The sequence below is a fragment of the Geospiza fortis genome, unplaced genomic scaffold (assembly GCF_000277835.1).
Source record: "Geospiza fortis unplaced genomic scaffold, GeoFor_1.0 scaffold138, whole genome shotgun sequence".
NCBI classification, from domain to species: domain Eukaryota; kingdom Metazoa; phylum Chordata; class Aves; order Passeriformes; family Thraupidae; genus Geospiza; species Geospiza fortis.
Window position 1 is genome coordinate 60,989 of NW_005054307.1, and position 11,494 is coordinate 72,482.

The window sequence follows — 11,494 nt, forward strand, 5'->3', positions numbered from 1 at the left end:
TGAGCTTGGTGTTAGAGCTGGAGCTCTGCAATGCTCTGCTTTGTGTGTGTTTTAGCCTGCTATGTAACATTACTTTTACATTAACATTTGTGGTTCCTTTTTTATGCACTCCAGCTTCACCATGCTTCCCCCTTTATATTTTAACAGTCAGAATCCTATGATCCAACCAGGGTGGCATGCTCAAAGCTCTACTTCTTTGTCACACTGATTAAAAAATAAAACAGGCAAAAAAAACTCCTCAGAGTATTGAACTAGCTTACTTCAAATAGCTTTTATTAACACTAGGACAAGACTATAGCCAAAGAATTATACAAAACACAAAACAAAAGGGATTTTAACAACTTGAAGACTATTTCACGCCAATCCAATGCTCATATATCTATAATCAACAAAGTTCTGGAGCACAATATTACTTAATGTTACTCATTGGATACTTGCAGATACAAAAATGTATCAGGAATAATAACAATGGTTCCTTTTACTCTTATGGAAATATTACTATCAACCTTTAAAAATGTTGCCCTTTGGGTCAGTCCCACTGATGCTTTATCCTTTAGAATCTACTCTGCCTGGAAAGACAAATTACAGGTAAACTTTCAGAACTCTGAGCAAAAGGACTGGTTTTTATCATGGAAACAGATAGCAACATCAATTTCCTACGAAAAAAATAGACATTTCAGCTGTGTATCCCTAGACCGAAAAGTCAGTCTTGTAAAAACCCATGGCAGTAAGCTTGCTTTGAAAGCCTCAGTTATGACTTCACCAGGTATTGCTTTATGCTTTCCTACTGCATCCTAACTTGGAATATTAAGCCAATCATGAAATTTAAAATAGCAGTCAACTAAGCAGCAAGAGACATGAGTATGAACCTGTTCCGCTAACACATGACGTATACACGCTCAGAAAGCCAGCAGAATAGATCCAGCAGAGTCAATTTTCCTTCAGACAGACTTTTCTAGGTGCAGAACTGGCACTTCATATCAGAAAAAATTATGTGGGGGAAACCTCAGATCTTTTACCTGGGCTTTTTATATAGATTTGTGTGGCTGAGTGCAGAGTTTGGGTTCCTCCTCTAGCTGCCTCCCAATTACCCAAAGCCTGTTAGAGGGATTTAAGCGGTCTTTGAATCAGGACATCCCATGGCTCTGCTACTGCAAATGTGCCTCTGACCATGCAGGCATTGGAGAAAAAGGGGTAATGTGTGGAGATCTTGGCACAGAATCCTTCTGACCACAGAGCACCAGTGCCACTGCTTGCATGCATCACTTGTCTTTAGACCATCCCCACAGAAGCATGTCTTTGTCACAAATCACAGCCCTTATAAATGACAGCCCAGCTCACAGAGTGCTAATTGACATCCAAAGAGCAGTATCTTTGATGGTGCAGAACAATTTATATTTTGCTGTAATCTATGCTAACATTCTTAACCACAGAGCATGGCACTGGAGCAGGATGAAGGATTGTGCAGAAGAGGCATAACTGAGAGTTGCTGGAACATCCATCCTTTTTGGTCTTCACTTTGTGTAGTGTGTGATTTACTAGTGATTAGAACTGAGCTAGTAACAAGATCTCATGGGACAAAACCCTTTCGGATCAAGTGAAAAAATGACATTGTTAAAATCAAAATGGGTTTCTTTTGAGGTTAGAGAGGAATGTAAGTTTCACAATTTCTTTTTTTAACAGTCAGCAGACAGCCAGCTAAATAGTACTCTTAAAATACTGCTGCAGTTTGGATCTGTTACAAAAATGAAGCATTTAATTGCTGCGAGAAGTGGCAAAGATAAGCTATTCTCATTCCCACACCAAGAGCAGGGAATCTGTCAGAAACCAGACTTTTTTCAGATGGTTTTCTATGTGTTACAAGAGTGAATTCAATTACAGGTACAAAAACAAAGCAAGTGACATGACAAAGAAAGATCTTAAATGACAATTTAGAACCCAAACTCCTTCAAATCCAGGATAAAAAGCAAGTAGCAGCAACTTGATTTAAGAGAGATCCTTTCCTGTGGCAGGTTCCACACACCACATCCCCCCTCCCCAGGTACATATTCTGTTTTACTTCCACATGGAGTCTGTAAAAAAAAAAAAGTATAATGGCTCACAAAGCTCTATTGTGACCTTTAAAAATAAAACAACCATGCACTGCTATGCTTCTGGAAAGGCCACTATTGAGGAAAAAAAAATTCCCCTATCAGTCATGTTATGAAGTGTCTGCTGGGGGCTAAGAACTTCTTGGGCAAATGCACAGTACACACAGCACACATGGTTGCTGTTGCTGCTGCGGCTGCTGGTGCTGCTGCTGCTGCTGCTGCTGCTTAGGAGAGAAAACAGCCAAGCCAGGTTCACATCTGCATGAGTCTGGGCATGCTGGTGGGACAGAGGGGACATGTCCCAAAGAATAGGTGCTTGCTGAGCACCTCCTTGCCCCTGCAAGCTAACAGGAGTTAGTTGTTTTACAGCCATCAGTGCCTTTGGAAAAGTTCCCTCTAATTCTTTGTCCCAGACACATTGCCCTGAAAGTGTCCTGCTGTCTGTCTACAAAAATTAGTCAGTCTCTACATTCTTGTTCTCTACAGGACCTCTGGTGTTGGCTGCAGCAAAACCTTTCTAATATTTCATCTCCGGTTATGACTCTCAGCTTTTCAGAGAGGCTGCACATAGATAAGACACCAACTAAAATAGAGAGAAGCTTGTTTTGCCACTTATATTCAGCCTGCAGCATGTTGTTGACATTTTTGCAAAGTAAAGGCATAGCCATCTTTATTTGCATAAAATTTTCCATTTCTTTTATGATATTTATTTAAGATAGCTTAATGATTTTACTTTTCTCAGATTCACTTACTTGGAATTAGTTGCTTCATTTGCACTGAAAGAAAAATTAGGAAGGTTAAAAAAAGGGAATAATTCTGTCATCTTTACACTGGCAAAATTCCCAAAAACTTTGATTACCCCCTAGAAATGTTGCCTGAAAAGAGATCATATAATCAAGCTGCAAATTATATTAAAACCAAATGAGCATATACAGGATTCCTCCACAGAGTCCAAAAATGAAGTGCAAGACACTCATGAAGATTTCAGCAGTTCTGAGATTTGCTGCTCATCACTGTTCTTACTCCAGCCCAGGTAAGAGCCTTAAGCTGGATAAAAAAATTATTTTCTTGATCTCCTGAGTCATGTCTCTTTTTAGGTTTCAGTTTGTACTATGAACTGAAGGACCTAAGAATACAAGAAAAGTATGAGAAAAGCATAGTAATACAAGAAAAACTCAACTGAGCTTAATTCTTCATTCCTAATGCTAGAGAAGAAAATGAACTGGAGCAAGCATTTTACTGGGAGTTGCTGCTGAGGCATCTCTCTTTCTGGTGGTTGGCCATTGGTGCAGGGGCAGAGCACAAATTCAGGATTCCCCCATGAGGCAGAGATTTGCTGCCAATGGCAATGGCAGCCTGGGGTGGAGGTACTGTGGGATGTCCTTCTGCCTGCCTGCAGCCCTTGTACCACCAGGACCAGGCAGAAGGTCACCCTGGCTCCGAGTGCTCCCTGCTGCCTTCTCAGCTTCACCTTCCCCATGGAATCACACACAGAAACCACTCTCATCCCATCTTGTTTATGCATTTCAGCTCAGTTTTAGATGTAATCTAAGCTCAGACATAGATATTTTGGCAGCCAACTTGAAATATCTGGGGCTAAATTTTCAAAGGTGTCAATCTCTCTAGAGTAGTGGGAAAGGTCTGTGGGAGACATGAGACTTTGATGTCTCCTGGGAGACATCAAAATCTCATGGAAAATGAGAATTTTTACATTTGAAACACACAATTCATGCATCTTTCTGAAATTCTTGCAATCTGTTGTTGAATCCAGTTAAAACTGGGCAGTTTTTAAGAGTGTCTATGTGAATATTTCCCTAGAACTATGACTAAAATTGCTGGAAGATATTTTAACTCCAGTCCATAGGGAGCTATTGACAGTAATAAAAAATACTGTGAGAAGAAAACAGCAGCAAGTGAAACTGCCCTCTCAGAAAGCCCAGGTCTGCTTTGAAGGAAGTGTTGATATTCACCATAAGCCTCAATCATTTCCCAGAGGGCTGTAAGATGCCTAGGAATGACATAATCAAAAAGCAATGGTGTTCTTGACTTAAAGGGGAAAAGAAAAGCAGGGGCTGATCCATCTCCCATCGAAATCAAAGAGGACTTTGCTGTTGACTTCAGTCAGAACAGAGTTCTGGACACAATCTGTGTGCAGTTTATTAGCACACTTGTTTATCCAAACGATCCTAACTTCAACCAGCAGCACGTCTAGATATCTGCCTGGGACTACATCTGTACAAATGTGTAAGTGTGAGTTTATCATGTGGTTTAATTCAAATTACTCTGGCATTTTAAAAGCATTTTCAGCTAAAAAAGACAGCTTTAGCTGATTTGCACCCCAGAAGACATACTTTGATTGGAAAAGCTTGTAACTCACATTTCAGGTTGCAATTCATATGCAAGTTTATGCAAACTAAGGACACAAACAGATTTTAGGGTTAATTTTAAAATGTTACTATGCACTCAATTAAAATTTTTCAGCCATGATTTCAAAATGTGAAAAGCTCTACAAATTACCCAACTCATCAGCTATAACCCTTGGTTTCCTTGAGGTGAATTTTCTTTGATGACCATAACAAAATTGCAGTAAATGGCAAGTAAGATTGCCATCAGAAGTCTGCTGAAAATGCAGGAGGAACTTCTGATTGCTTTAGTCATGTGAACAACCCCTTCAAAACAGCCCCGAGTCAGGCAAGGTGGCTTACACCAGGAGTTAATTTAGCCTGATGGGACTCTTTGCATTACTAAAACGAGCATGGTTTTGGCTTGTAAATGGGGGGTAGAATTTTATTTCACTTTCTGAGGGTCAGAATTTTATTTCCCTTTCTAAGGGGTATACATTCATTCCAGAGTAAACCTTTCAGAATAAAAGTTTACTTCACATTATAGGAAATGACATCCCTTTTTTTAGATTTCCCTTTTCAAAGCATGCCTCAGATTTCTAACTTGTAGTGGAGAGCTTTGGTATAAGTAACAAAAGTCTTTAAAATTAAAATGCTAATCGTAAACAAACCCAAATGCATGAAAGATATAGTCTGACTGCATAACAAAAGAGAATTATATAATTCTATTTGAGTGAAATCTTTCATCTTTGATTTACAGGTTTGAGTCTGCCTATAACTGAAACCATATTGTTCCATATCTTTCATATCATGGCCTTCCCCAAAATCTTGTTTTAATTAAGGTTCCTTTCAGATTTCAGAATAAAAAGCATGACAGTCTTCACTTATGGCTTTAATATATATCCTTTTCTTTTTTTTTCTTTTTTGAATTTGGCAAATATATAAAAAATGAACATCGCTTGCTTTTAAAAGCTGAGCAAGCTATCAAATACTGCAAGCTGAATACTTCCAGGTATCTCCTGGGGTTCATTAGGTGAGAAAGTTGTAAACAAAATAAAAGTTACTGTAGCAGAGTTTTGTTCATTTGAAGTACTCTTACATACATGCCCCATCTCTCTCTCTCTCTCTGACAGTAAGGCAACACGTGTAACAGTTTAAGCGTTCATTTTCAGCTAAAGGCACAACTCTATGTTACGTTCTCAAACATGGAATTAAACAGCTAAAGTCACATTGCAGGGAGATCTTGCTGCACTTCGGGGATCTAAAATAAAGCCTAAACCCTTTGAAGCTTCTTAAGCAACATCAGTTCTCTTGGTGCAGGACTACATAAAAGAATCAGTTGGTATTCACAACACGACCTGTAAAAAACACTCCCACACAACCTCCACAGAAACACCTGAGCTCCAAATGAGCTGCACGCAGTTACTGAAGGTCGCTGCTTTGGAGTCAGAACGCAGAAACATTTCAGAACAAACCAAAAACACGTTTGAAAAACTATCCATACTTGATCTCTGCTGCACATATGGTGAGCGCTACTGTCAACTACAGAGGGTACAGCACTTTTTCTTGAAGGCAAAAGATAATTTTAGAGAATCGTGAATGTGTTTTTATGATAGAAAAGTTCACATGAAATGGAGAGGGATGGCCAGGAATAGGGAAGGGAAAATAAAGCACCACCAAGCACAGTACTTCAGGGGATTTATAGTACAATAAGAAGTGCTTTCCCTTTAGCTAAAATCCCTCATCATAATTTAAACGCTTTTCACTTATTCAGCTAAGAATTCATTACAGGAGGTTAAAAAATGGCACATAAAATAAGGGTGGGGTTTTTTTTCTTCATTACACGGAGCAAAGAAAACAAATTCTATTAACAATTTAACACGGTATGAAAAAAATTATCCAGTAAAAAGTGTCAGAAAGTGATTCACGGAGTTCACAGAGTATGTTGCTGGCTGTTGTATTTCTCATATCTATAATCTATCATGTAGAATTTTGCAATACTCTATTTCACAATTTGTGTTGGTGAGTGGGTCAAACAGCATTAAAAAAGCATGCTCTGGGCTCTTTCTCCCAAGTCCCTTTTTCTGTAACTCTAGAATTGTGGCGGTTACATTTAAGGAATCTTTCAGGCTCTTTCAAGTCCATCCAAAGAACAAGTGAAGCTGCTACTCTGAGTTTTGTGCCCAGTGTTTATGTTCCATCTGATCTGTGCCACCCAAGAAGCAGACAAGACATGTCTGAGGGTGCTTTGGGGGATACACAATGATGTCACCCACAGGAAATATCAGGGAGGACTTGGCACTTCACAAGGCTGGCTCTTCTTCCATGGGCTCACCAGCAGCTCTGTAAAAATAAACAGGCAATCAGAATTCAGCACAAGAGTACACAATGACATTGTAGATTTCCATGCATAATCAAAGCTGATTTTTCAGCTCTCTCAGATGTTTATTTGTGTTATTCAGCTATCCATAAATAGAGTTTCTTTCCTAGGAAGTATAAACAAATGTCAAGTGGAAAAACATTTTAGATCCAAGCAATCACCGAAAATGTTCCTGTTTATATTAAAATATGTCAGAATATTTTATAACATTTTGTCCAGAAATGTACATGCTTTGTGTCAACAGAATCAAATAATTTAATGAAAAAAATAGCTGTGATAGTTATATTTTACAAGCTTTTGGAGCTAAAAATACATGCATTTATTTTTCTCAGGCGCATACCATTAAAGCAAAATTGTTCACTAGTAGCCAAGAAGTGTTCCCTCTGAGGTTCTTCTCCAGTCCCCTAGTTTTTGATTTTGTATATTCATAAATATATTGCCTGCCTGCCTGCAACTTTTGAGACTAAATCCTGAATCTGATCAGCAGATTGCTATCAAAGAAAATGGATCTAATAATTATATCAAATCAGATTATATCTATATCTTTTATATGGAAACCTCTGGGAAATTATCACCTTAGGCAAGACGAGCTCTCTAAGACAACCAATAAGAAAATGATGAGGACACATATGCTGAGCTGATTTCAAGTCTTGCAATTCCTCGTATCTGACAAGCCACTGAACCTGAGGAATATGATGGCAATCATAAAATGGGAAGCTTCTGAGATCATGGAGAGACTTCACTATTGAAGGGCAAATAATTTAAACAGAAACCATTTTTCATCTCAGTCTGTCAACCTTAAGAACTACTTTAAAATAGTAACTTCAAGCAATTTTGAAATCAGGGGAGAAAAGTAAATGTAAATTAATAAATGAGATGTTTACCAGTTAATTCTTGTAAGTCAGTATAATAACTGGCTTCAGTGAAACATTCCTCAGAAAGTACAAATTCATGAGATCTCATGAAAAAAAAAATCAGGGGGGCTTGCTTGGGCTTTGATAGTTTATTCAGCAAGGAAGCCAGAGAATTTTAAATTAATCTGGAATTTATTAAAGCGTTTCCCAATGAAAAAATCAGCAGTACATCTTTAAATTATTTTTATAAAGGTTATTCCTTTCTGATTTGGAATGATCACTGATAGTATGTTGAAAAATATGTCCGGTGAATGACATGTGAACAAGATGATCTTTTTCAGACTAATCACTTTCCAAAGGATATAAACTCTAAAAGATGATTGATTGATAAATCTCAAATCTTTAGTTCATCACCACATGGTGGAGGATGTTTCCTATGTAGAGTAACCACTGGGGCTCCCTCATTCCTGAGCAGTGAGGTGAAGCCCCTTTGCACTCACTCATTTCCTCCTTTTCCTTTGTCCTGGCTTGCAGCAGAGAGCACACAGTGGCAGCCAGGGTGAGATGGAGCCCTGCCTGCTGCTGAGGTGCTCAGGTGCAATAAAAGATCACACACCAGGTGAGGAATTCGTAGGGTGTGTTGCTGTTGTGCTGACCACACACTTCCACTCTCTCCAGCCACTTGTGGGAGACCTGAAAGTCCTCTGGCACAACAGAGAGGGTCAATAAGCCCTTGTTAAACAGCCAGAACCTTATGGGTCTGTCTGGAAAGAAGATAATTTGGAAGCGTATGACAGCTCAGTTTTTAGGTTCTGCAAATGAGAAACAATATGTGTCAATAGATTTCAGGTGGTGATTGGCAGATCAGGAAGGAGTGAAGCTCTGGAAAACCTCTGGAAGTGAGAGTAGGGGTTTGGACTATTCATAAGAACCTAGGGAAGCAGTGCATGCAACAGTTTGTTCACATGTGTTTGACTTCTGGGACTGACATTCTCATGAACATAGTACAATGGAGGATCTTATATAGAACTTCTTTCACTGGGAAATTTTTCACTGACAAAGATGCTCCTGAGGGCCGGGAGTAGCCCTCACAGATCTTGAGTGTTACATTCTAATATATTCCAATATATTCCAACAACAGGCCAAAATCCTTCACCAGCCAGAACATAAGCACTGATAATAATTTTTACATATAAGTGCCAGATGAAAAGTCCTTTTTAAGAAAGGGAGATAAGGTTAGAGTGCCATGGCAATTCAGCTCTTTTTCTTGCAGTCTGGGTACTCTCACAGTCTTCTTCAGTCTCCTTTTGAAGACTTATGTGTATGCTTTAACTTCATTTTATCAGTGTCAGAGTAGTCACTGTATTTATCCAATGGCTTATCATTAAAAACATTTATTTTTATGAGATAACGCTCAGGACTCAGGCTAGAGTTTTGTGTGAGAGCCAGTACTGTTTTGGGTCCAAAGGACAGAGAGAAAAACACTGTAAGTCCCATAGCACTGAGTAGAGAATCAATATATTCCCATTCTGACAAAATCAAAAGTTGTCAGAAGAAAAATTGAGGGGGCAGAGTCTGACAGGCCAAATTTGTGTTACTTCAGCTTTGTCACTGTGAGTTACATCAGTTCAGCCAGTCCCCCTGTAGCTGACAGGAAGTTGGCATAAAAACATAAAACAGGCAGGACCCCCATCCCATATTGTATGCTCAGAGCAGTTCCTCGAGATGCAGATGTGAGCTCAGGTCTGATCTAAACCAATTCCATGCAGTCAGCAAACTCAGAAAGACACCAATTGAGATTGCAATGATTATAGAACCACAACTGTGATTTTTCTCTAAGGCTTCATTGTGTCTCATTTAAACTGCAAGTTCCTAGGAGCTGAGCCCTCCTGCATTCACTTTACTTTGGTGTGCTGTGAAGAGTGTTCATCTCTAGCTCTCCATGTGTAGAATTCTGACTATGGCAGAATGAAGTAATCTCTTTGCAATTAGTGCTAAACAAAATGATGCAAAATAAATTGATGAGGCAAAAATTTTACCATATGGATAAAATCTGGCAAAACATGTGACATCTTAAATATTGTACTGTGGGAATTAAGAATAAATATTATTTACAAGAAAACTATTAAAAGTAATTGATATCGACAATTTTTTTAAAAAGTAGTATTTAAGAACCTAGATAAACTCTGTACATCACCCAAAAAAGAAAATGTTTCTCTTACCTTCTTTTGTAAAAGAGCATTACAGAAAGTTCTCTTAGCTAAATTATCACACACACAAAAATAAAAATTCAAGGTATGTTTCCAAGGTATGAACTGAACAAAAGATAGAGTTTTCTGGCATGGTATGGCTATTTTATGCCATAATCTGTTCCTAATTTAACTCAGCTGTCTCAGGGAAGATCGTTGTAATTGAAAAGTGATCTTCTGGTAGCAAAGAGCTGGGGAAAAAGAGATACATTTCTGATCATGAAGGTGATTTGGGGAGTGTCTAAAGAGGTTATATAAGACATCCTGAGTAAGTATATATCCTAGTAAAAATGGACCTAGTATGGATCAAAGAGAAAGGAACTAAAAGCAAAAAAAATCCTAGTTTAAGAGCAGAATAAGGTAACTACATATATACCCTCAAAAGAGGAAGTAACGTCCAAACAAGGTAAATTAAATAAAATATAAACCCTGGCAAGTTAAATGTAAACCCTCAATGAAGCAAACTAAAGGAAAGTCTGAAAAGCAACATATTAAAGGCATAAAAGCTAATAATAAAACGATCTTTCAAAATACATCAGAGGAAATGATCAAAGCATAAAAGGAGCATCAAGGAAGGTAGACCACAAAAGTAAAATGAACTATTTATATCTGGGTTCACTAGAGATGTGTCAGTAAGATTTTATTACTTGCAGATGAACTATCCTAAACTGAATCAGTGCTAGAACAAACTGATACACCAAACATTGCCAAATTTCTAAGAGCAGATGATATTTGTCTGCTAAGTTCCAGGGAAATATGATTAGGATGTTGTTAAAGAAATAGTTATTGAGCATATTCTACAGCTTAACTCAGCAAGAGGTAGAGAGGACAAGAAAAGCAATTCCCCTTTTGGAAACCACAGGAGGTACAGCAAGCCCGTATGGCAAAATTGAAAGCAGCTACAATCAGTGATGGAATTAGTAGGCATTCAGGCAATAGTCATTTGGGTAAGAGTTAGATCTTAACACTTATAAAGATGGAAATCCTTTCAAATTTATTAAAAGTTTCTGAAGGAAATTAGGGAAGAGGGATCAAGTGGTTTTCCTCTGCAAAGAAGGTCTTCCAAAAATTTTATCCAAGTGCTTAGAAGAACCTTGGTTGTTGAAAGAAGGCCCTTTCATAGATTGACAATACAACAAAAGCAGGAATCACCGAATAATATTGGTGAATTTTCACCATGGAGGAATTCTCCAGAGCATCTCAAAAAGACTAGGCAGACTACAAGTAGATTGTAGTCAGCAAACATTATAACTGATGACACCAAATTGCCAATACTACTCAGCTCTAAGGCCTATAGCAGCATTTCTATATGCAGAAATAAACACAGAATACACAAAATGAGGGAGGACAGCTTTAACTGTTTTAACAGTGATGGCTGTGACTGAGAGCTTGGAGTTAATTGTAGAGGAGCAGAAAGCCACAGAAACAAAACATGCCCAGTATTAGCTACTGTGTAAATTCACAATGTGCCCAGGACCTGGAGTCCTGCATGCAGCTTTTACTCCATCTCAAAGAAACTACAAAAAGCACAGAGAGGAGCAAAAATCATCAAAGGTAAGAAATATTTTCCATACCAGCA

The 11,494-nt window shown here is 38.3% G+C and overlaps 1 protein-coding gene across 1 annotated transcript in view; it reads right to left on the reverse strand.

Annotated features, from left to right (window-relative positions):
- Positions 1 to 246: 246 nt before the first annotated feature.
- Positions 247 to 11,494, reverse strand: part of HDAC9 (histone deacetylase 9) — a 275,406-nt gene continuing 264,158 nt past the window's right edge. Inside the window, exon 25 of the mRNA XM_031066816.1 lies at positions 247 to 6,775. Within this exon, the coding sequence (XP_030922676.1) occupies positions 6,736 to 6,775 (40 nt within the window). The 3' untranslated portion in view covers positions 247 to 6,735. The remainder of the gene's footprint in view (positions 6,776 to 11,494) is intronic.